This window comes from Camelina sativa, chromosome 15 (genome assembly GCF_030686135.1).
Source record: "Camelina sativa cultivar CO46 ecotype springtype chromosome 15, ASM3068613v1".
NCBI lineage: Eukaryota > Viridiplantae > Streptophyta > Magnoliopsida > Brassicales > Brassicaceae > Camelina > Camelina sativa.
In genome coordinates this window covers 7691375-7716945 of record NC_141894.1, presented here as the reverse complement: position 1 = coordinate 7716945, position 25571 = coordinate 7691375, and the positions used below count along the sequence as shown (strand labels likewise).

The following is a 25571-nucleotide window of genomic DNA, read 5'->3' as shown; positions in this document are numbered from 1 at the left end:
TTCACATACCCATAAAACAAATAATAATAAAATGATATATCTTATTGTTTGATTTGAGTATTTTTAAAAAAATATTTTTTTTTTAATTATAGAAATAAGATATTTTAACAAACTACAATTTTTTTTATTATACTAAAAAAAACAATAAATCCGCCACTGTTCGATCACCAATCCTCCAATATCCGACCACGAAGATTATAATCGCCTTGCTAAACTTGTTGGCGTCGACTCGATTTACTCCAAATAAGGCCTAATTTCAAGTTTGGTCAAATTTTTGACAAAAAGTTACAGTGGAGTCAGTTAGGGGGTTGTCTAGTAGAGTAAATGAATAATTAGGACTCTGTAAAGGAGATAGATATGAGTCATTTGACACACTCTGAATAGAAGAAAGTCTCATTATAAAATTCAATGATTAAGGCTTTTCAAAGAATAAAAAAATCAAACTAAATCGTGTTTAGATAGAAACAAATCAAATTGGACCACAAGATTTGTGTATTCTTTTTTTTTATTTTTGACATCAATGCAGTAAATATTTTTTTTTTAATAACAGCTAGCTGATCTTATACCGAAAAGACAAGGTCTTCGTCATGGACTAAGAGTTCTTCGTCATGGACTAAGAATTTGATACAAAAAGGAATTTAAAAATGAGAAACAAACAAATCATTTCACTAAACAGTCTCTAACTCTGTTTGTCTCACTAAGAATCCAATGGAAAAGAATTGAGTAAAACTTTCCATTCTAAAAGTTGATTTCCCTAATCCAATTGTGATAACGGAAATGCAGTCTATGTGTATAATGCCATCCTAATAAATCTAGACAAGGAGTTGGACTCAAACGAAGATTCAGAATATGAGAAATATATATTTCAATCACATCCATACGAACGATTGAAATATTCAACGGATTTCATGTGAGTAATATTCAACGGATTTCGTTTAATGAACCTACGCGGTTTAGTTAGCAACCATAATTCAAAAATTAATTAAAATGTTTATCCTACCAGGAAAACAGAATAAACTCAATTAAAAATAATAGTAGTTTGTCTTTTCCCTCTAATTATCTTTTTTTTTTTGAACAATCTAAGACTCGTTACCTGGAGCTTAGGACTCTCTTTTTCATTTAGAGAGTTTTCCTCCTCTGTTGAAGAAGCTGAAGTATACCAGGAAAATCTTTGTTTTCGCCGGATTTGATCATATCTTTCTATTTATTTCGCAATATTTACTAAATCTTTGAAGATTACGCGACAAGGTTAACCTAGTTCTTCTGCTACACCACGCCGCCAGAAGAAGAACCTCAGGTTTACACTCGAAATCTAGGGTTGGTTACGTGTGGAAAAACTTATGGAGTACATTTTGGACAAAGCTCTGCAAGAGATGTCGCTTGATGATGACCAGCCGATTGTTCTACAAGATCTCCCTCAGTTTAGCTCTTGCGTTCGAAACGAACGTAGTATCATAGGGAAGCTTCTCTGTCCAGAAAATCAGAAGATGTCTAGTCTGATTCATGAAATGCCACAGATGTGGCGGGTCTACAACAGGGCAAGGGGTATTGCTTTACCCAATGATAGGTTCCAGTTCATATTTGACTCTGAGTCAGATCTCTCCACGGTACTGGAAACTGGTGCCTGGACTTTCAATGACTGGAGTGTCGTCACTTTGGAGAGATGGGTGGAAAAGCCACTAGAAGACTATTTGAAGGTCCTACCGATATGGATCCGACTGAGAAACATTCCGGTGAACTATAATACATCGGATACCATCAAGGAAATTGTAGGGCGGATCGGGCGAGTCACACATGTGGCTTTTGACCCTCTAAAACCCTTGAGTAAAGGATACGTCAAGGTTCGTATCTTGTTTGATGTGAGTAGACCATTGAAGAACTCTCGAGAGTTCCAACTCCCATCAGGTGAAACGGTTGCTATTGGAATTGAATATGAAAGGATCAGACGTCAATGCTATCAGTGCCAGAGACTTACGCATGACAAGGAGAGATGTCCGTTTAATCCTGTGAACCAGCAAGTGCTTGCTACGGGAGGGATTAAGGGTGCAACTCTTGTTCCAAGTCGGCTAATCCCGAAGATCAGCAAATATGATCCTCTGCTTGGCGTCTTAACGGACGCGGATGTGGGCATTAATCCAACTACAAGTAAACCAAAAATAGCTAAACCTGTATTGGATGAGATGCGTCAGTATCTTTCGGTTGCTGACCTCCAGTTGAAGAAGGTCCATATTGAGAGAGTACGTCAATCTGTGTGGAATTTGGAGGGTGATACTGATGGTCAATAACGACTCCTTCGCCTGGAGGCACCTCCAACTTTGACTACGAATGTGGACAAGGGGAAGGGTCTAGTCTTTAACTTTGAAGGGGTTAGATCTGATGCAACCTCTAGAGAAGCACATTCAGCCCCAGCTTTGAGATCAGAGAGTGCTTTAGACCGATTAGCCTTTCCAAACCATTTATCTGTTGTGTCATATGCTACAACTTCAGCGGTAGGCTTGAGATCTACGGAAGTGAGAGATAATTTCTCTACTGGTACTATCGGATCCAAGCCTAAACAAGTGAAGAAACGACGCCGCCCAAACAAGTGGATACTTAAGGCTCAAGCTATCCAGAATAGACCTGTGCCTGCATTAGATAATGATGAGATACTTTCTTCAAAACGAAAAGCTGTAGATGAGGCTTTAATATCATCAAAACAGGCCAAGCGTGGTGATGATACGGTGGTTCCCCCTGAGGAACCGCCGATGCAAGTATAAGTTTTATGAGCTGGAATTGTTAAGGATTGGGGGGCACCTTGACAATTCCTACTTTTCGGGAGATGAGGCGTACACATTTCCCAGATTTTCTGTTCCTCCTAGAGACAAAAAAAACTCCAGTTCGTACGTGGTGAATCTACAGAAGTTATTAGGATATGAGAACTCACACATAGTCGATCCAGTAGGCCTAAGTGGCGGTTTGGCTCTGTTTTGGAAATTGACTTATGGAGTGTGAGTTTTGAGGTCGGATACAAGGATAATTGATGTGGAGGTTAAGTTAGGAGCAATCACCTTTTTTATTTCTTGTGTGTATGGAGATCCAGTTTATCAACAAAGGCGGATAGTATGGGATAGTTTGATCTCTATTGGTACAACAAGAGATGATCCCTGGCTGGTTCTGGGAGATCTTAATGAAATGGTTGACAACACGGAGAAACTTGGGGGACCAGCACGGTCGGAATCATCTTTCTATCCGTTTAGGAATATGATATCAGATTGTCGTCTACGGGAGGTGCCTAGTATTGGTAACAAGTTTTCGTGGGCAGAGGAACGCAACAAGATGTGGATACAATGTTGTCTAGACAGAGCCTTGGGAAATGTAGCTTGGTTTCATCTTTTCCCATGAGTTCAGGTTGAGTTTTTAGAGAGGATTGGCTCTGACCATCGTCCTCTTTTTCTACGGTTCATCGGTGGCACTAATACTAACAAAGGCCGATTTATGTTCCAAAAGCGATGGACGTCTAAACCAGATTTTGTTCAGATAGTGAGGGATGGTTGGTCTAAAGGTGATGATCGAGGACCACAATCTGTGTTAGATCAAATTGCGACTTGTAGAGAGGCTATTTCGACGTGGAAAAAATCAACACAACAAAATTCTAAAGAGAACATTGCCTCCTTTCGCATACAGCTGGATATAGAAAGTGCTAAGGCACAGCCGGATCTTCATCTTATGAAGAATCTACGGTGGAAATTACCTGAAGCATACAGAGCAGATGAGTTATTCTGGGAACAACAAAGTCGTGAGAAGTGGATGCAGAAGGGTGACCATAACACTCGATTCTTTCACGGAAGCGTACAACGTCGACGAGTCCAAAACAGAATCCTATCCATTTTAGACCAAGATGGTGTGGAGCAATTTACAGAAGGGTCTAAAGGTGAGATAGCAGTGTCATATTTTCGTAATATGTTCTCTACTTCAAACCCTGAGACGATAGCGCAGGCTCTTGATGGTATGAACTCTCGAGTTACGGAGCAGATGAATAACGAGTTGATAAAACTACCTTCTAGTGAGGAGATCAAAGTTGCAGCTTTTAGCATTCAAGGAGATAAAACACCAGGTGCAGACGGTATGACAAGGCATTTTTATCAAGAATATTGGGATATTGTTGGCTCTCAAGTGATTGAGGAGGTCCAACAATTTTTTGAATCTGGTTCCCTCCAACCGGAACGGAACTATAAACAGATTTGTCTAATCCCAAAAAAGACCACTCTAGAGAAAATGACTGACTTGAGACCCATTAGCTTATGCTCGGTGTTATACAAGATTGTCGCCAAAGTATTATGTGCTCGACTCAAGCATTTTCTTCCCATGATTGTCTCGGATACTCAAGGCGCGTTTGTCTCAGGATGAATGATATCAGATAATATTCTTATAGCCCATGAGATGATCCACGCCTTGCAAACCAATCCACAGTGTGACGAATATTTTATGGCGATCAAGACTGATATGTCTAAGGCCTACGATCGTGTAGAATGGAAGTTTCTTGAGGAGTTATTGATCAGATTGGGGTTTCACATTAAGTAGGTTCAATGGATCATGAGTTGTGTAACCTCGGTCACTTACTCAGTTCTGTTGAATGGAACATCATATGGTTACATTAAGCCCGAACGTGGGATCCAACAGGGGGATTCGCTCTCACCATTTCTCTTCATCCTCTGTGCTGAGGCTTTGGTCCATATCATGAACAGAGCAGAGGTGGAAGGTCGTGTGACAGGAATGAAACTATTCTCTTCTTGTCCATCGATCCAACACCTCCTATTTGCTGATGACATCTTGTTCTTATGCCAAGCTAATCTTCGAGAATGCTCTGAATTTTTGAAATGCCTTAAGCTTTATGGGGATGCTTCAGGGCAAGTGATTAACTTTCAAAAGTCTGCTATTACTTTCGGCAAAAATGTGGATCCTTATATGCGTCACTTGCTCAGGCTGTTTACTGGTATTGAGCAGGAAGGTGGCACCGGAAAATACTTGGGGCTGCCGGAGTGTTTCAGTGGATCCAAACGAGACCTTCTGCAGTTCATCAGCGATAGCTTAAAATCTCGACTTAGTGGTTGGTATGAGAAAACACTTTCCTTGGGAGGCAAGAAAATTTTGCTTAAGTCAGTGGCAATGGCGCTTCCAGTCTATGCCATGTCCTACTTTCGCTTAACGAAGCACCAATGTAGACAGCTCACAAGCGCGATGTGTCAGTTTTGGTAGAATGCAAGTGAAGACAAACATAAAATGCATTGGGTGTCTTGGGAGAAAGTGTGTCAATCGAAAGAACAGAGAGGTTTGAGATTTCGAGACACTGGCCGTTTTAACTAGGCATTGTTAGCCAAACAAGGATGGAGACTCCTTGACTCTCCTACTTCGTTGGTGGCTCGTGTCTATAAGGCGAAGTATTTTGATAATGTCCCCTTCCTTGAAGCACGAATCGGGTATAGGCCATCGTATGCTTGGCGGAGTATCATGTTTGGTCGTGAGTTAAGAGAAAGAGGTGTCATGAAAACAATTGGTAATGGTCAGGATACTATGGTGTGGCTCAACAAATGGGTATTTGATGATATGCCGAGAAGACCTTTTAATAAGGAGCTAAGTATTGACTTAAATCTCAATGTCTCGGCTCTCATTACTAAGGATGGGGTGTGGAACTTACAAATTCTTCATGATCTTTTCCCTCCCTGTGAGATACCTCGGATTAGGTCCTTTCCTCCAGCACAACACCTCCATGACCGATATGTTTGGGCATACACTCAGAACGGCCAGTATACAGTCAAAAGTGGTAACTGGTTGTTATCTCGAGAGAGTGATTTTTTGAACCCATTGTCTGCAGATATGATTACCGTTAATAAGGTTAAACAACGGATATGGGAGACTGCAATTGAGCCTAAAATCCGCCTGTTCCTTTGGAGAGCTTTGTCACAAGCTCTGGCGGTTGCAGAGTGTATGCGAAGTCATGGACTCTCTGTTAGTCCTCTCTGTCCGGTTTGTCAAGTTGGCGATGAGACAATCAACCATGTGTTACTCCAATGCCCTCTGGCGAGTGGAGTCTGGTCTGCAACTGGTCTTCCTACCCCGTCCCAAGGCTTCTCGGCCTCGGTTGTGAACAATGTTTCCCTGGTCTTAAACTTAATGCAACAAACAGAAGTTGATGAGGGTACCAGACAAGCAATCCCCTGGCTCTTGTGGGGGATTTGGAAGGCTCGTAATGCTATCGTTTTCGCACAACGTGATCAAAACTCTCATGTCATTGTGGCTATGGCGCTTGAGGAGGCGGAGGGATGGTTGAAACAACAGGCGCTGATATCTCAGGCCGCCTCTAGAGAAGCTAATTGACATGTGCAACATATTCACTGCTGGATCCGACCCCCTCTTGGCAAACTTAAATGTAACATTCATGCAGCGTGGGGTAAAGAATCTTGGTATTGTGGTGGAGTTTGGATACTCAGAGATCATAATGGAGATGTTCTGTATCATGCGAGGGATGCATTCCTGCCGAGAAGTAACAGGATTTCCGCTGAGCTTAGTTGCCTTCTCTGGTGTCTTCAAAGCCTTACTATCCTTCATTGCACATCTTGTGAAGTTTGGACTGACTGTCAATCGATGGTGATGGCATTAGAATACTCGGATAAATGGCCAAAATACCGTTCTGATCTAGACAAAATCATTAATGCAATACAGGTGACAGGTGAGTTTGTTATTAAGCTTTCTTCACCGAAGGCCAATTCGTTGGCTAGGGCGATTGTATCTGTTGTTACACGAGAGGGTCGACTTCCATCCTACCTTACCTTAGGTGGCCCTGCTTGGCTACAGCATCAGATTGATCGTGAGCGATGAGGCACAGGAACAGTTTATACTAGTTTTTGCTCTGTTTCTTACTTTACTCAATAGTTGTTTTGTTGGTTTGTACTTGAACTTTCTCTCTTTCGTTTTAATCCAATCAGAGTTAAAAAAGCGTTTTCAGACTTTTCAACTCATCCATCGTTATTCATTATTGACCTTTTTTTTTTTAATTGAGCGATTTCTTTAAAGAAAATAAACGATTTATTGGTACAAACACAAAACATGAAACAAAATTATAGGAAATAAAAAACGAAACAGACAAGCTGACGAAGGATCATACTATAGTTAGTCACGAGTGACAACCCTTCCTTATTGCATTACTAGGAGTTGCTCCGTGCTACGCATGGATTTGTCTTCATATTTTTCCGTAAGTTTAGTTTTTAAAACAGCCAATTATTACAACATTATTTTATACAACCCAAATATCTATATATACATTTTTAAGTACATTTTGGGGTCTACCCTTTTATTTATATATATTTACAAAGTTAATCTCTAAAAAATTTCTAAAAATAGCATTAGATCAGATATTGACATTTATACAATGTCTTTTTAGTAATTATATATAGATATCATTTTTCAATATTTAATATAATTAACATAACATTATAATTTCACATAGGTATCATTTATCAATATTAATTTTGCAAATAAGAAAGAATTAAATATTAATATCATAAATTTGGAAAAAAACAAATTTCTGATTATTAAAGATTTAAATATTAATATCATAATTTTGTAAAAATATAATGTGATGGTTATTAAATTATTTACTAATGTTTACAAAAAAGTATAATATTGTTATTAAATTATTTACTAATGTTGACAAAAAAGTATAATATTTGTTTCACAGATTTTGTGCCAAAATATCAAATCAATTTATTCTAAAATAATTTCAAAATATAAAACAATATGATTTTGTCATTTCTTTAATAATAATCTTTAACACAATTTATTGCATATTAATTCTTTAAAATGTAACTTCCATGATGTTTGAGAAAATTTAAAAACAAATCTTTCATCATATGAAAACACTTTAATGTATTAATTGCAATACAATTAGTGTTTTACAAAAAAAAAAAAAAAAAAAAAAAAAAAAGACAAAATCTATGGTATATTTATTCTTTGAAATATAATTGTAACTCCCATGATGTTTGACCAAAAAAAACAGAAAAACCTCTCATACTACTTCAAATTTATCTATAAATAGGTAGACAAAGTCTTCATCAAACATCATACTCTATTGACTTTTTTTTTTTTAATTGAGCGATTTCTTTAAAGAAAATAAACGATTTATTGGTACAAACACAAAACATGAAACAAAATTATAGGAAATAAAAAACGAAACAGACAAGCTGACGAAGGATCATACTATAGTTAGTCACGAGTGACAACCCTTCCTTATTGCATTACTAGGAGTTGCTCCGTGCTACGCATGGATTTGTCTTCATATTTTTCCGTAAGTTTAGTTTTTAAAACAGCCAATTATTACAACATTATTTTATACAACCCAAATATCTATATATACATTTTTAAGTACATTTTGGGGTCTACCCTTTTATTTATATATATTTACAAAGTTAATCTCTAAAAAATTTCTAAAAATAGCATTAGATCAGATTTTGTCTTCTAAATATTTTACATACCATTCCAACTAAAAAAATACATCAAAATCAATACGGAAACAGAAATTATGAGATATTTTACCATACATTCTATTTTGTATTGAAAATATTCTTTCTATGAATCTTTTGCAAATAAAGAAAACAACAATTTGATTACTATTTTGTTTTCCAAAACCTGTGAGCTTTGATTCTTAACGTAAGAAAAAATTCGATTCACATCTATTTAAATATTATAGTTAATAAATATAAACTTAATAAAATTTTAAAATATTACGAATATGTAAAATTTAAAATTTTAAAATACTATATAATATAGTTATATATAGTAGATGAGTTATAAAAATGACATATTGAAATTAATAAAATATCATTAAATTTGTGCTAATATGGGTTAAATCCTTATTTTATTTTTTGTCAATACTATTAATATTAGAATAGTTGACATATAAAAATTAAGTTGATTTAACTAAGATTGTTTAAAACAATTAAATCATTAGGTAAAATATGACTTAATCATAGTATATAAATGAATTACTATGTATTTAGATCCATTATTTTTGTTATATTAATTAAAATCATAATAGAATCTTAAACACTAAACAAAAAAAGTTAAATATAACAAACAAATGTTCATAAAGTATATTACAGGTTAAAAAATTAATATAAACATTTAGCCGCACAAACGATCAGAAAATTTAGTTATTCTTCTATTTGGAAAACATCCAATATTTAATAAACAAATACAATATAAAATATAAATAATAATAAAAATTATATGCACGCGGTATACCGCAGGTTAAAATATAGTATATATTATAATCTTATATCTTTAAATTATTTAATCACCGAATTATTTGTTAAGAGAAAAAATTATCATGTAAATTCAATTGAATTACACTAAAAATTTAAAGAAACAAAATAACACTTGTGAAAGAAGAGAGCATCATCAAATGATAATCTTTTGGAGCTTGCCAAAAGAAAACTTTACTTTAGTATTAAATTATACAGTATAATATAGTAAGGTTTCTTTCAACTCTTACTCTAAGAATCTGACGCCCATAATCATTATATATTAAAATTCTTTTAAAATCAAATACACATACAATTATTTTATTTTATTTTTATAAATATTTTAAAATGATTGCATAAATCATCAAAAGATGAACAATAGTAAAAGTAATTTACATTTTTGGAAAAATTATTCAAGACTTAGTAAAATAATATTTCTTCTAAAGTTAGAAACTTCACAAAAACGGATTATCCAAACAACGACACTATTGTTACCAGTGTTTTGTTGTTTGTTGGAAATTGAATCGAGGATATAATAGAAAGTAAATGTTTTAGTTTTCACATTAATTTGAAAAATGATGTGTTTGTATAGTAATAGGTTGTTTTTAGAAAACCAAACTTTATAAAATGTTTGAGCCTTTAAAAGAGAGAAGGGATTGAGATCAAATATTAGTTATCATAAATTTGCAAGTGTTTCAAAATAATAAATTAAAAATGAGAAGTAATCTAAACAAAAATGAAAATTGAGGAAAATAGTGGGTAGATATAAGGCAATGCATAAAATGATAGTATTATTTCAAATCAAAACATAACTGATTATGTTCATAATTTATTCGGAAATTCCTAATATGAAAACTTAGAAATTTTATGTAATTCAAAAATACCATGATGTTTGAAATAATAAGTGTGAACCTAACAAAATAATTATAGAATTAGATTAAAACATCTCACAATCTTACGTAATTTTCTAAAAAGTAAGCTCAAAATTTTAATTTTATATAAACAATTTTTTAAGAAGTTAAACTAATTTACTTAAATAATATCATCCCACCATCTTATTTAAATTTGATTCTGCTTGTGCCTATGAAAATTATATAAGATTCAAACACAGAAATTAAACCTAAGAATTCAAACCTATAAATTTAATTTAATATTGGTTTAGTTTCAAAATAAAACCAACCACACACTGATATAAGGTGGCTCTAGATTCTTGAAGGCTGCATATGTTTCTTATTAAAGAATGGAGGGAAAAAATGTTGATGGTTTTTTTTTTTTGAGGTTTATGGGCCTGTAGTTAATTATGTCCAAATTATAGTTAATTAGGTCCAAACAAAAAAGTACAGGTGTCAGAAAAATAGTAAGCCAAGTGTCATCTCCTTAGCAAATGTTGAGAAAAACTTTCTGATATTATATAAGATTTAACATATAACTGTGTAGTTTAAATTGTAATTTAACGTTGGTACGTAGTTTAGATTAAATTATGGCAAATAGGATTAGCATCAGAACCAAATGTAGAACATAAATGTTAGAACTTGGAAAATAAAAATTAGAAGAGATTAATAAAAATAGATGGAACAAATTTGTTCTATTGAAGTGGAGGAGAAGCACATCAAAGAAAAACAACAATCACGTTTTACAAAAAAAAAAAAACAACAATCACAAGAGATATAACACTATCCAAGTTATGCATTAAGAGACCGTAAATGAAAAATTTAGAAGATAGATCTGATAACTTATTTGGTGCATGGTATCAATGGTAAAGATTTCCATGATCATTTGGAGATGGGAAGGACATGGACTCCAAATTGGTGAAGCAGATCACCGACTCTTCCATGGAAGCCAACGATCTTATGGCCTTCCTCTTTGAATGAGAAGGTTGTGCCAGCTTCAAGTCCAAAGGGTGTAGACGTTTTCTTATTAGTCTTAAACTTAAGCATAGTTGTGACTGCAGCATCACTGCCAAAGATTTTATCATAGGTGCCTTCAACCTCCGTGATGTATTCACTTGGATAGTCAAGTTCGAACTGCAAACCAATTAAAAAAAAAAATTTACATACGGAAGAGAATTTGGATTCACATATATATTTTTTCAATAAAAAACAAAAAAAAAACATTATATATACCTCTTCGAATCCGAGTAGAGTACTCTTTCCACGTTCATCTCCTACGATCTCATCAGAGCCATTATTGTAAACAAACTTAACTGCTGATATACCATCTTGGGCTTGTCCTACGTACACCTTCTTAACACCATCGTAAGCACCATCATCCCATAGAGTTCCATCATCACTACCAAGAGCCGGTAGAGTCTTGGCAGGATTCAACAGATCAGATTCAATCCCGAAAAAGAAGAGATCATCATACCGGTCATTGGTTGGAGCTTTCCCAGCATGCATCACAAGTCCTTTCTTACCATCAATGGTCCCTATCGTGGAGGCTGTCCATCCTCGGTTACTCGGAGTCACCTCCTCACAAAACTTATCCACCCTCTCCCACTTTAACGTCTTTGTATTCAGCGCAAAAGTCCCATCGGCCAGTGTACCTGGACCCACGTGACCTTGTGGGTCCATCGCAACCTCACCTCCAAACAACAGAATGTGTTCCCCTACAGCCGCACTAGCGAATACACTCCTTACGGAAGGCTTCTCACCAAATGTTTCCACTTGTGTCCACTTGTCTTCTACAGGATCATAGTAATGAACATCATCTACTTCTTCTCCGTTGAATCCGTACACAACCCATACCTTCCCTTGCACCACTTCGAGCCCAGCTCCTCCTCTAACGCTAAAGTAATCTCCTGGGGTCGAACACTGCACCCACTTCTTATCAGCGATGTTGTAAGCGTCAAGTGTCTTGAGCCGGTCCGTTGAACTCACTCCACCGAAAACGTAAACGTTGTTCTTATCGGCTGCCATCGAGTGGAAACTACGAGGAGTGGGTCCTTCTTCGACCGGGGTTACCAGTTTCCACTCATTCGTGGTTGTGTCAAATGAGTAGAAACCGTTATATTGCCGTGAAGCGTCTCGGCCTCCAAAGACATATAGGGTTGACCCTACTGCAACCATACGGACACCTAAGCAAGAGAGGTGCGGAACGTCTCCCGTGGCCGGAGAAATGGACCAAGTATGGGTCTTGAGGTCGAAGACATAAAGGTGTTTGTCGATGGGCTGATTTGGTGTGAACTCACCACCAAAGGCGTAAATCTTGTTACCAACCTGTGCTATGCCATGCGAACATCTTAGCCCTGGACCTTCTCCTTTTTGCTCCACCTTATTTAGATTTAATTATAACCGATATTAATTTTGTTAATTATTTATTAAAATGACTAAGTTCTGATTATTATCTCCCATTTGTTATCATAATGGTGAGATAAAATTAATGAAAATATAAATGTAAAACTGGTATGGCCTATTACTACCTTTGTCCACTTTCCACTCAATTTCGGAGTGCACGACAAAGAAACATATGCCCCGAGGGCGTATAGGACTTTGGCCGAACGTCCGTGAAACCCAGCGATTTTTCCACCGTGAAACACAAACTTAGTCCCTGGTCTTCTTTCGATAGGCCCCGAGGACGTATAGGCTTTTCCTTTATAAGTCATGAATGAAAGAAATGTGATCATTTCTGTGGGCATATCATTAACTGTCGCACGGTAACCTTCCACATATACGATGTAGTCATCGACATCGATCTCAAACTGCAAAGAGAAAACAAACAATTTCGATGCGGGAACTAGTCAACAAAAGTCCCTCTTAAGTCTCGACCAATCACAACATATATAAATCTATTTTAGTACCTCATCAACTTCTAGCGAAGTCTTCTTTCCATGTGCATCTCCAACTACCACTTTAGAACCATCGACATACTTGAATTTGACGAATGCTATACCATCCTGGCTTTTCCCTACATATACTTCTTTAACATTTTGGTGAGCACCATCATCCCATACATCTCCCATCTCACCACCCTGTGCTTCCAGCTTTTTGATAGCTGGAGTCAATGGAGCAGAATGAGCACCAAGAGAATGAAGACACAATGGATCAGAATGAACACCAAGAGAATGAAGACTGTCTCCGGCAAAGTCAACGATCTTCTTGACTTGTGCTTCCAGCTTGTGGGCCATCTTATGTGCAAACATTTTAGCCTTACGAAATATTAACCTGTAATGATGAACGTAATTAACAAGATGCTATACAAACTACGATCATATAAGAGAGAGAAAGGGAAATGATGTGAGAGCTGACCTGAGAGTAAAGTACTGATGATTGGTGATATTGATCCAGTTTGGGAATCTGCATGGGTATTTATGGGCTCATGGAAGAACAGGTTGAATTATTTCTTGAAATATACTATGAGCTCGTGAACTGCGAGGGGATTAAATGAATAATCCAGTTTAGATGGAGGTACACAATGATGTATTAGTTACTATGAAACTCTTTTCACGATACACCGTACACATGTTATGCCAACTCATGTATGTTTTTATATCATATATATCATACACCGTACACATGTTAATTATGCCAACTCGTTTTTTTTTACTTTTTGCATGCAAGTGAGGAAATGCGTCGCACTCGCAAGTCGCAACTCTTACTGAATAAAAAAATAAGCTTACGACTCACACGTTTTAAAAAATAAACTTCCGCCTGCGGCATCATGTATGCCAACTCATGTATGTTTACTTATGCATATAAATACACGTATTAAAAAGAAATTTCCGCTTACTGCAGCATTATCTTTGGAAATATATCAAAGGAAGCCCTTAGTTTATTTATATCAGTCGTTGAAGTGTTATCGACAGTGTTCAAGAAAGCGCTAGGCGGTATCTGGGCGGTGACCCAGCGCCTAGCGCCTAGAATGATTAGTCGGAGTTTAAGCGTTTTTAAGCGGTTTAGGCGTTTACAATATAAGACATTATATATATAATATTATATATAAATTTATGTAAATTATATGTTAAAAGAAATAAAAAATAATAAATCATAAATTAAAATTAGAAACAATGCATTTATTTAATTTAGATGAATAACATATGAACATTTATAAATATGTATATGAATATAAAACTTAAAATTTCAAATATACGTAGTTAAAAATTAAAAATATATATTAAAATAGTATTATGTGATTTTAGGCGGTCTAAACGGTCGTCTAGGCGTCTACTGAGCGCCTAGCGCCTAGACGGCGCCTAAGCGGCCGCCTAGACCGCTTTCTTGAACACTGGTTATCGATAAGGCCAATATCCACATTTACTCGTCCTACTTTTAAAATTAATATTGAAACGGTTGATTTGTAAATTACAAAACATAAATAAATAGACAAAGTAGCCATCATCGTTCATCAAAGTAACATTGCTCTCTTATATATTCTTAATTCCTCTCGAGTGTTTTCAAATTTTCCTTTTCTTTTTCTGTTGAACTATGTTATAAGATTAATTTGAGGCATTTGACTAATTTATCTATTGAGAGTTGAAAATTTGATTTTGGAAGATTCCTTATCATGAAGGAAAAAATTATGTTTTATAATTAATATTTTGTTTGCTAGGTTAGTTTTTTTATATGTTTATTATTTGACTATGGTTTGTGTATTGTCCACATTAAAAGAAAAATAAATTCGAGCTTTTCATTTTTGTTCGCTAAACGTTGGCCTCGACTCTGTTTAAAATATGAACCCTACTTTTCTTCAAATCAGTATAGTCGCCCCTTGCATCGTGGCCCAATGATAGTGTTGCGGCTATTCCCTCAATTCTAAAGAAGGCCTACTTTAAGGCCAGGTTATGTGGCAAGTTTATGTTTTAAAGTACTAGCTACATCTAGAAAAAGGAGCCTACCTTGTCTCGTAGCACTAATGGTATCTGATCTGCGGGGAGTCAAACGATGCTCGTGGTCCTTGTGGATGCACTATAAATAGAACCATAACATGGAGTTGACGAGAAATTGTATTAGAAACAATGTGTAAACGAATTGTTTTTTCCACTGATATTATGTTTAACATAAGATGGAAACAAATCTTACTCAAGTCCCAGTTCCTACCATTATCGCCTTCTTAATTCATTTTTTCTTTTCTTTTAGTGTTACATAATTAGTTTTCTTTTTCCTAAACTGCTCTTTTTATTTTTAATAGAAAGTAACATGTTGACATATGTTTAATATTAAAAAATATATCCAGTGAGGAAATATTATGGTACGTTTTTCAAAATATAAAACGTATGTACATAATTTTTGCATACAGAGACAAGAATAAATAAAACAAAAAAAACTTTTTTTAGTTTTTTACCATTCCATCTTTAAATATGTCATTTCATTTGTTGCGATTATGAAAAAGAAAGAGAGTTGTCGGCCACGTTGGAATATTTTATTTACCATTTTAACTTACAGTCACAATTTTATTGAGTGATTTGTTAATTTATACCTAATTTCAAGTAAATTAAAAAAATTGACAAAATCTTACTAAAAGTCAATTAGGTGGTTGTCTAGTAGTAATGGAGATAGATCATATGACACGTTCTGAATAGAATAAAAGAGTCTTGTTCTGGAAGTCGTGGTTATGGAAAAAAAAAAATCAAAATCGAACTAGATCGTGTCTAGATAGAAAAATATCAACTTTGAGCGGCCACGCGGTTTGTCTGCAATAAATCGGTCAGTCTAAATATTTTTTTGTACGCTATATATGCTAGTTAAATATTTTTTTTTTTTGTTAAAAGCATATGCTTCATAGATATTTGACATAATTTTCAGTAGAATTGATATAACTCTTTGAACCCTGTAACATCAGCGAACCAAGTATCGCATTTTTGGTCTTACTGTCGATCGACATCCTTAGTGTATCGATCGACACCATATTTTCCGGGTTGGTCGTGTTGGTATTAATTGTTGTTTGGTTCGGATTGGTTCAATTAGAAATCCTTAAACCGTGTATTTAAGGTAAAAGACGACCCAAGTCGAGGGTTTCTGTTGTTTTGGTCGCCGTTGAGTGAGAAAAAGAGAGAAAAATGAGAGAAAGCGTTGGAGAGTGTTTCTGTGAGTTTTTGGCTTGTTCTTGGTGGTTTTTGGTGAGATCTGTGGCTGGGAAAGGGAGAGTTGTTGTTGGGAACGAAGGAGAAGCTTGTAAAGGTGTTGTTTCCACCGTTTCTCAACCCAATCTTCCTGTAAAAGAGGTGAGTGCTTGACCATAGTTGATCTAAGCATGAGATCTCTTTTGTTTGGCTGTTCTTTGTCTATTTGTGGTGTTTGCTTGTTTGGGTTTGTTGTTTTCGGGTTTCCAATAGGTTTCTGAGGCATTTGGGTGAGTTTGGGACGGTTTCGAGTTGATTTGAAACGGAGGATCGACGTTCGTGTTCGTGCAGTTCGCGTCTGCAGAAGCAGTGTCGATCGACACCAGTGTGGTGTCGGTCGACACCAGTGTGGTGTCGGTCGACACCAGTGTGGTGTCGGTCGACACCATGTTGTGCCAGCATTGATCGACACCGTTTTAGCGTCGGTCGATACCAGTCTCATCCGAGACTTGTTTTCCTGGTTTGATGTATTGTTTGTGTTTGTTTGCTTGCTTAAACATGAGAGTCTCAGATGTTTGTGTGTATAACCTAGTAGATGGGAGGACGGCCTCACTAAGTATTTATGATAATACTTACGCATCTCAATTGTTGTTTGTGGTGTGCAGGTATGTGACGTGGAATCATGGCGATGAGGAGGAGGATGATCTAGGGTCTTGTTTGTGTGTTATTGGATTTATTGGATATGTTGCTGGAACCTTTGTTAGTGTTATGTTAGGTTGCTGGATAGAATGGTTAGAAATGTTATTGTATTGGTTTTGTATTATTGATATGTTTCCGCTGTGCATGTTATTGGATGTTGGTTTATTATTGGTTGGTTAGTGTGTGTGGGTTGGTTTGTTTAATTAAGTAGTATAGGATGCTTAATTATATATTGTATTTAATTATTAAAAAGAAAAAGGTCGGGTTGTTTCATTTTGGTATCAGAGCTCTTACGGTTCTAGGATGGTTAAGTGAATGGTTTAGAGCGGTTTAAGAATTTAATTGGTTGAATTATTTTCCTGTTGATGGATGCATGATGTTTTGTGATGAAATTGATTATGCGTAGTTAGTCGATTTACTTGTGGTATGGAGTCCTAGTATCATCCTCTTCGAGCCTTCAATGAGATTCCACGGTAAGATGTGTACTTTATGTGCGGTTTTGAATTGTGTGCTTAGCCTTCTGTTCTGGGTAGTGCAGATGGCTAGAGAGGGTGCTGTTGGTCGCGGGCGTGGTCGTGGTCGTGGTCGTGGTAGTGGTCGTGGTCGTGGTCGGGGACGAGCTCAGGTTCCCGAGGCTAGTGAGAGTGTGACTCAAAGCATGGCCAGTAAGGAGGTAGCAGAGTCACAGGTTTATCCTAGTGTGTCTGGAGACTAGGCTGGTTTGGGTGACGGCAGGGCGGATGGGCCCGGTGTCGGTCACAGTGTTGTCCCGGGTGTGAGGGTTGCAGCGGAGGGTGCTCCAGGCAGGGAGAATGTCTTGATGGACTTGCTAGCTCAGGTTTTGGCGCGGCTTCCAGCATCAGTGCAGCCAGTGGTTGGTGGGCAGGTTCCAGTAGTGCCGCCAGTGGTTGGTGGGCAGGTTCCAGTGGTGTCGCCAGTGGTAGGTGGGCAGATTCCAGCGGTGCAGCCTGTGGCGGGTTTGCAGGCAGGTGTGCAGCCGGGGGCCGTGGTGGTGGACGCTCAGTATGTGCAGAAGATGGAGCAGCTGCAGCGAGTGGGAGCGGGGTCTTTCTTGGGAGGTACGGATCCGAGTGTGGCTGATGAGTAGAGGGAGCGGATGGAGGATATTTTCCAGTCGCTTTGGTGTCCCGACCAGTATAGAGTGGATTTGGTAGTGCATTACCTGACAGGAGATGCACGTGTGTGGTGGAGGTCGGTGACCGCACGGAGGGTACAGCGGGAGATGACTTGGGGGATTTTGTGAGGGAGTTTAACTCCAAGTATTTTCCACAAGAGGCTCTTGATCGCATGAAAGCACGGTTCTTGGGGTTGACTCAGGGGGACCGTACAGTGTGGGAGCTGGATGCAGAGTGCAGTCGGCTTGTAGGGTATGCAGGCCGGACATGGGAGACAGAGCCGGCTTAGGTGCGGAGGTTCTTGTTGGCTCTGCGGGATGATCTGAAGACTCGATGCAGAGTGAGGAGCTATGCTACGAGGGCGGAGCTGGTTGAGGTTGCAGCTGGGATAGAGGATGACTTGAGGTCACAGTTAGTGGTGGTCAGTCCAGCGGCTCAGTTAGAGGAGACATTGGAGCAGAGCATTCCAAGCAAGGATAGGCAGTTGGAGCAAAGGCGTAAAAGGAAGCGGGAAGAGACGACAGTGGAAAACCAAGGTGGCCAGGGATTCTATTTGCACGGGAGCACGGATCACATGTTGGCAAGCTTTCCCAAGAAAGGTGACTCGCAGGAGTACCGTCGATTGTGTTATCATTGTGGGGAGGAAGGGCATATAAGGCCTTTATGTCCTAAGAGGAGGCAGATGATGGAGGTTGTGGCGCAGCCGAAGGGAGGACCGGGTGCCCATTCCGGCGCTTAGTTTTAGCTTTTGTTTTCTCTCTTTCATTATATATTTTCGTTTGGAGTTGTAAACAATTATTGCATTTGAGGTTCTAATAAAATTTGGAGTTCTTTGGATTTGGGAATTGTGAAGTCAGTGGAAAGGAAATAGCTCGGGAATTCTATAAATGGAAAGTTTCCATAAATAGAAGGTTGCTATAAATGGAAAGTTTCCATAAATAGAATGTCGTTATAAAAGGAAAGTTTCTAAAAATGGGAAGTTTTACGAATAGTTAAAGCTTGCCTATTAATGAAAGTGTTGAGGTAGATCTAGCTCGGAAGATACTCGATAACATCTGACTTGTTTGCTTAAGATTGTGTGGGCCCAACTCTTGTGTACCGATAGCTCGATGGACTTTGTGGCCAGAGAGTGGTAGTGGTATGTTTGCTTCGGATGATGATCCGTGAGCGTACTTTAGGGTGACGACCCTAGAGTGGGATTTTGAGACTCCCCGGATACCGTAGCTGTGAGCCGCGGCTCGGCAATGAGCCGGTATGTCTCGAGGGTTGCGACCCGAGAGCGGGGGAGTGGGCGTGTGAGACTCCTTGGATACTGTAGCTGTAGGCTATGGCCTGGCAGTGAGCCGGTATGTCTCGAAGGTTGCGACCTTAGAGAAGGGGGAGTGTGAGTGACTTCCTGGATGCCGTAGCTTATGGTGGTTAGCCTGATAACGAGCCAGCAAGATTCGTTGGTTGCGACCACGGACGGGGGAAGCACTAAGTTGTGAGTAAATAGTGTTTTTGATGTGAGTATATTGGCTAGAGGGAGACCTCATGGTTCAGTCGGAGGTGTGCGGACTGTTGCGACAGTGGCACGAGAAACCTTGGTTGACGGTGTTTAGTCTGGTCGGGAGACGTGCGGGCCGTGTTGACAGTGGCACGGAGGTCCTTGACGGATGGACGATGCTGCGAAATTCGAGGATGAATCCTCATTGGTGGGAGAGAATTGTAACATCCGCGAACCAAGTATCGCATTTTTGGTCTGAGTGTCGATCGACACCCTTAGTGTATCGATCGACACCATGTTTTCCGGGTTGGTCGTGTTGGTTTTAATTGCTGTTTGGTTCGGTTTGGTTCAATTAAAAATCCCTAAACCGTGTATTTAAGGTAAAGGACGACCCAAGTCGAGGATTTCTGTTGTATTGGTCGCTGTTGAGTGAGAAAAAGAGAGAAAAAGGAGAGAAAGCGTTGGAGAGTGTTTCTGTGAGATTTTGGCTTGTTCTTTGTGGTTTTTGGTGAGATCTGTGGCTGGGGAAGGGAGAGTTGTTGCTGGGAACGAAGGAGAAGCTTGTGAAGGTGTTGTTTCCACCGTTTATCAACCCAATCTTCCTGTAAAAGAGGTGAGTGCTTGACCATGATTGATCTAAGCATGAGATCTCTTTTGTTTGGTTGTTCTTTGTCTATTTGTGGTGTTTGCTTGTTTGGGTTTGTTGTTTTCGGGTTTCCCATAGGTTCCTAAGGCATTTGGGTGAGTTTGGGGCGGTTTCGAGTTGATTTGAAACCGAGGATCGATGTTCGTGTTCGTGTAGTTCGCGTCTGCAGAAGCAGTGTTGATCGACACCAGTGTGGTGTTGGTCGACACCATGTTGTGCCAGCATCGATCAACATCGTTTTAGCGTCGGTCGACACCAGTCTCATCCGAGACTTGTTTTCCTGGTTTGATGTATTGTTTGTGTTTGTTTGCTTGCTTAAACATGAGAGTCTCAGATGCTTGTGTGTATAACCTAGTAGATGGGAGGACAACCTCACTAAGTATTTATGATAATACTTACGCATCTCAATCGTTGTTTGTGGTGTGCAGGTATGTGACGTGGAATCATGGCGATGAGGAGGAGGATGATCTAAGGTCTCATTTGTGTGTTATTGGATTTATTGGATATGTTGTTGGAATCTTGGTTAGTGTTATGTTAGATTGCTGAATAGAATGGTTAGAAATGTTATTGTATTGGTTTTGTATTATTGATATGTTTCCGCTGTGCATGTTATTGGATGTTGGTTTATTACTGGTTGGTTAGTGTGTTTGGGTTGGTTTGTTTAATTAAGTAGTATAGGATGCTTAATTATATATTGTATTTAATTATTAAAAAAAAAGGTCGGGCTGTTTGACACCCTTAGAGAGAATGATTAATGAACAACGTAACAATAACAGATACTTAAGTAAATTATGAAACAATACAAATTTTTTATATATATAACAAAAATATAAATTTTTAGAAATACTTACAATCTGAAGTGTTTTTTTTTTTAATATTAAAATTCGAAAATCATTCCAAATGGGCTGGGCCGCGGCCTTTACACTTCCGATCCAGTAACAAAATTAGGGTTTACCAAAAAAAATGAAAAACTCGTCGCCGGCTGAGAGGCTCGGACCATGTTGATCATCGGAGGCAGAGAGTCACCGCACCAATTCCGATGGATTCAAGGGCCATGGCTTCGCGGCAGCAACGAACGGATCCGGATCTCCGGCAGAAGAATCCAATTTCTGCCAGTACTCTTTTGCCGTCGAGCCACCTGACCCGCTACAATCCTCCTGGTGTGCGCAACTTCCGACAACCGACATCGACGTTGACAGTTCCCGACCTAGCAAACTGCCAAGCTCAGATCTATCCCCTCTCTTCAACAGCCGACCACTTCGATCACCCCCGCGCAGAGACATCTTCAAACCGGTCTGATGGAAACACGATCTGCAGCAATTACAGAGGTTGACGGCTCACCCAATCCTCCTGCAATCAAAATCCGCAACAACCAACATAGATCCAAAGTGATCTAGCCATTAACTACCTTGAAAAATAGTGCTCCCCACCACTCGCCCTTCGGCTTCCGCTGTAGCCACAACAATCCGATTAACGGATGAGCCGAGAAGATTCAGACGTTAACCCACCGGCATCCTCAAACCAGGGGTTTTTATGACGAGACTTCTGTTCCATTTAACCGGAGTTGCAACTACACCGAAGGACGAGAACCACACCACCACCGTCGGTAGAAGAAGAGCCTACGCACTCCTAGATCTTCAATGTCAAACCACCACCTGCAATTAAGATCAAAATGTAAAAGAAAAAATGGGATCTGAAAAAATTACCTTCAAAAATAAAAAGCGTTGTTTTCGATGCAACGACTGTGCCTTGAAATCCTGAAGGGTTTCTTAGCTTAGCCTAGTTTAGTTTACTGCATTATTAAGTTTGTTAATAACATAAAAACAAAACAAAAAACTGAACGTAAAGTCCGACCAATCATCCAATGCGGTGAGGCGGGTCGTGTCTCGTGTGGAGGCCACATGCATCATGTTAAAATGTCATGATCCTTACAGATTATCCTATAAAATATGTCTCAAAATAATTCTTGAAACTTCTAATAAAGCAGCATGTTTTAAACTGTTTGATGTGGGCCTCTACACAACCACTAAATTGGATGTTAGTGGTGGACATAATCCATGTTCAGGTTTTAACAAGGCGTTCTACAGGATTTAAAATAGTAGTAGGAAATTTTTTTTTTTGGTCGTGAGTGGAAGACATTTTTAGAGTAATTAATAAGAAAACACCAATTTATGAATTGGTAGTTGAGAATTGATCCTTGTATACGCCCCTCGATTAGGACTTTCTTCCGTATATAAAATTAGTTATAATATATATACATCATGCATGGGGTAATCGTAAAACTCATCCATCGTTATTCATTATTTGGCGATTTTTGTTTTTTTCTTTTTTTTTCGATAAATGGCGACTTCTTTCAAGAAAATAAACGATTTTATTGATACAATTATCGTAAAAACACAAAATATGCATGAAACAACCTTATAGAAAAAAGAAGGGAAAAAAAACGAAACGGTCAAATGGACAAGCTGACGAAGGATCATATGGTATAGTCCTCACGACCCTTCCTTATTGCATGCATTACACACACTTAAAATCACAAACGATTATCATCAAACCGCGTTTAAAGCGTTTTAATCAAGCAGATTCAATTCCATAAAAGAAAAGATCATCAAACCGGTCATTGGTTGGAGCTTTCCCAGCATGCATTACAAGCCCTTTCTTACCATCAATGGTCCCAGTTGTGGACGCTGTCCATCCTCTGCTACTCGGAGTCTCCTCCTCTTCACCAATCTTATCCAACCTCTCCCATTTTGACGTCTCTGTGTCCAACGCAAAAGTGCCATCGGCCAGTTGACCCGGACCCGCGTGAGCTAGTGGGTCCATCGCAATCTCACCTCCAAACAACAAAATGTGTTTTCCAACAGCCGCACTAGCAAATACACTCCTTTCCGAAGGCCTCTCACCAAATGTTTCCACTTGTGACCACTTGTCTTGTACAGGATCATAGTAATGAACATCATCAACTTCACATCCGTTGAATCCGTACACAACATATACCTTCCCTTGCACCACTTCGAGCCCTGCTCCTCCTCTAACGCTAAAGTTATCTCCTGGAGTCGAACACTGCACCCACTTCTTATCAACAATGTTGTAAGCGTCTAGTGTCTTGAGCCGCTCCGTAGCACTTACCCCACCGAAAACGTAAACGTTGTTCTCATCGGCTGCCATCGAGTGAAAACTACGAGGAGTGGGTCCTTTTTCGACAGGGGTTACCAGTTTCCACTCGTTCGTGGTCGTGTCAAATGAGTAGAAACCGTTATATTGCCGTGAGGCGTCTCGGCCTCCAAAGACATAGAGGGTTGATCCTACGGACACCATACGGACACCTAAGCAAGAGAGGTGCGGAATGTCTCCGGTGGCTGGAGAAATGGACCAAGTACGGGTCTCGAGGTCAAAGACATAAAGGTGTTTGTCGATGGGCTGATTTGGTATTAACTCACCACCAAAGGCGTAAATCTTGTTACCTACCTGTGCTATGCCATGCGAGCATCTTTGCCCTGGACATTCTCCTTTTTGCTCCACCTTATGTATAATTTAATAATATTTGTTAGTTATTTAGTAAAAATATTTAGATTATGATTAGTGCAACAGCTCCAATAATGGTGAGATGTCATTATCTAGATTTGAGTTTTTTTTGTCTCTTTATTTATCAATCATTCTTTTTTTACCGTACGTAATTTAGTGATTTTAAGGTGGTAACAATCAAACCTCTTAAACATTGTTGAGAAGATTACTATACGGCTATACCTTTATCCATTTTCCGAGCAATTTCGAAGCGGACGGCGCCGAAGAAACATAGGCCCCGAGGGAGTGTAGAACGTCGGTCGAACGTCCGTGAAACCCAACGATTTTTCCACCGTGAAGCACAAACTTAGTCCCAGGTCTTTGTTCAATAGGCTGAGAGGTTTTGCCGTTATAGGTTTTGAATGTAAGAAACGTGATCATTTCTGTGGGCATATCATTAACTTTCTCACGGTAACCTTCCACGTATACGATGTAGTCATCAACATCAATCTCAAACTGGAAAGAGAAAAAAAAAAAAATCGTCAATGCCGAAACTAATCAACAAAAGACCCTCTTTAACAATCTCAACAAAGATAAATCTATTTTAGTACCTCATCAACTCCTAGCACAGTACTCTTGTTTCCGCCACCATGTTTATCTCCAGCAACCACTTGAGAACCATTGACGTACTCAAACTTGACGAATGCTATACCATCTTGGCCTTGCCCTACATACACCTTTCTAACATTGTCGTAAACACCATCATCCCAAACATCTCCAATTTCACCACCCTTTGCTGCCAGCTTTTGGGCCATCTCGATCTTTTGCTTGCGTTTGATAAATCTTACGAAATATAGTACCTGTAATATAACGTGTAATTACAAATGTAACCGAATCCTCCTATAAAAACTATAATCATATTAGAGAGAGGGAGAGAGAGAGAGATGACCTGAGAAGAAAGTAGTAGTAGGTGGTGCAGTGATCAGCTTTAGGAGTTGCATGGATATTTATTGACCAAATAGAAGATACAGGGGATGTATTTCGTTTAATATTTTTTATTGTCTCGTGATTCACGACTCCGACTATTTAAATGAAGAACCAGTGGAGTGTGGAAGGACACGTAGTTTTGGGTTTATATATGTTACTATTTAGCAGTTCCAACACGTATTTTTGGGTCTATATATGTTACTATTTAGTAGTTCCAACTCGTATTTTTGGGTCTATATATGTTACTGTTTAGTAGTTCCAACACGTATTTTTGGGTCTATATATATATGTTATTTAGTAGTTCCAACACGTATTTTTGGGTCTATATATGCTCCAACACGTATTTTTGGGTCTATATATGTTATTTTTGGGTCTATATATGAATCAGTGGAGTGAATGATGTGAATGATGGAAGTACACGTCGACGATGTCTCTTATAGCAGTTCATAAAATCTATATATAATAGCAAACTCATTTTTTTATGTCAATTTTTAATCTAACGGATGAGATTAGTTCTACTTTTAATCTAACGGTTTAAAATTATTAATCGTATCTTTTCGTCGCACCTCCATCTTTCAAAAATCACATCTCTTAATTTTTGCAGCTCTTTATTGTACCTCCTGGTTTCAAAAATCACATTCATTAACTTTTACACATTTTTATTTCACACTTCTATGTATTACACCTCTTTGTTGTACCTCCATGTTTCACATCTATTAATTTTTACACCTTTACATTTCATACCTCTATGTCTTACACTTCTTTGTTTATTATATATAAACTTTTCTTGACTACATAAACAAGTTTCGATAAATTGTTTTCTGGATACTAAATAAAACTAAAG

At 38.3% G+C, this 25571-nt stretch overlaps 3 protein-coding genes and 1 long non-coding RNA gene across 4 annotated transcripts; 1 reads left to right on the top strand and 3 right to left on the bottom strand.

Moving 5' to 3' along the window:
• The first annotated feature begins 1340 nt into the window (after nt 1-1340).
• On the top strand, nt 1341-2756 carry LOC147926357 (uncharacterized). Its single transcript, XM_087487033.1, has 2 exons — nt 1341-2237; nt 2304-2756. Exons 1-2 carry the CDS (start codon nt 1341-1343, stop codon nt 2754-2756), a joined length of 1350 nt encoding a protein of 449 aa, XP_087343159.1.
• Nucleotides 2757-10841: 8085 nt separating this feature from the next.
• Nucleotides 10842-13745, bottom strand: LOC104745975 (thiohydroximate-O-sulfate sulfur/sulfate-lyase (nitrile-forming) NSP1-like). Its single transcript, XM_019237030.2, has 5 exons — nt 13520-13745; nt 13072-13435; nt 12694-12972; nt 11399-12544; nt 10842-11299 (listed from the first exon to the last, which is right to left on the bottom strand). Exons 2-5 carry the CDS (start codon nt 13411-13413, stop codon nt 11048-11050), a joined length of 2019 nt encoding a protein of 672 aa, XP_019092575.2. The 5' UTR covers nt 13414-13435; nt 13520-13745; the 3' UTR covers nt 10842-11047.
• A 7280-nt stretch (nt 13746-21025) lies between these two features.
• Nucleotides 21026-22144, bottom strand: LOC104745972 (uncharacterized). Its single transcript, XR_002035479.2, has 2 exons — nt 21645-22144; nt 21026-21547 (listed from the first exon to the last, which is right to left on the bottom strand). It is a non-coding gene; the product is annotated as an uncharacterized LOC104745972 (long non-coding RNA).
• A 443-nt stretch (nt 22145-22587) lies between these two features.
• LOC104745971 (thiohydroximate-O-sulfate sulfur/sulfate-lyase (nitrile-forming) NSP1) lies at nt 22588-24848 on the bottom strand. Its single transcript, XM_010467361.3, has 4 exons — nt 24690-24848; nt 24352-24600; nt 23984-24256; nt 22588-23758 (listed from the first exon to the last, which is right to left on the bottom strand). Exons 2-4 carry the CDS (start codon nt 24553-24555, stop codon nt 22811-22813), a joined length of 1425 nt encoding a protein of 474 aa, XP_010465663.2. The 5' UTR covers nt 24556-24600; nt 24690-24848; the 3' UTR covers nt 22588-22810.
• Between the last annotated feature and the right edge of the window lie 723 nt (nt 24849-25571).

Coding starts and splice junctions, on each gene's coding strand:
- LOC147926357 (XM_087487033.1), top strand. CDS start 1,341: ATGGAGTACATTTTGGACAAAGCTCTGCAAGAGATGTCGCTTGATGAT. Junction 2,238..2,303: donor AGAAGGTCCATATTGAGAGA/GTACGTCAATCT, acceptor CTTCGCCTGGAG/GCACCTCCAACTTTGACTAC.
- LOC104745975 (XM_019237030.2), bottom strand. CDS start 13,413: ATGTTTGCACATAAGATGGCCCACAAGCTGGAAGCACAAGTCAAGAAG. Junction 12,545..12,693: donor TGAGTGGAAAGTGGACAAAG/GTAGTAATAGGC, acceptor AATCTAAATAAG/GTGGAGCAAAAAGGAGAAGG. Junction 11,300..11,398: donor CTCTACTCGGATTCGAAGAG/GTATATATAATG, acceptor ATTGGTTTGCAG/TTCGAACTTGACTATCCAAG.
- LOC104745971 (XM_010467361.3), bottom strand. CDS start 24,555: ATGGCCCAAAAGCTGGCAGCAAAGGGTGGTGAAATTGGAGATGTTTGG. Junction 24,257..24,351: donor CTGTGCTAGGAGTTGATGAG/GTACTAAAATAG, acceptor TTCTCTTTCCAG/TTTGAGATTGATGTTGATGA. Junction 23,759..23,983: donor TGCTCGGAAAATGGATAAAG/GTATAGCCGTAT, acceptor ATTATACATAAG/GTGGAGCAAAAAGGAGAATG.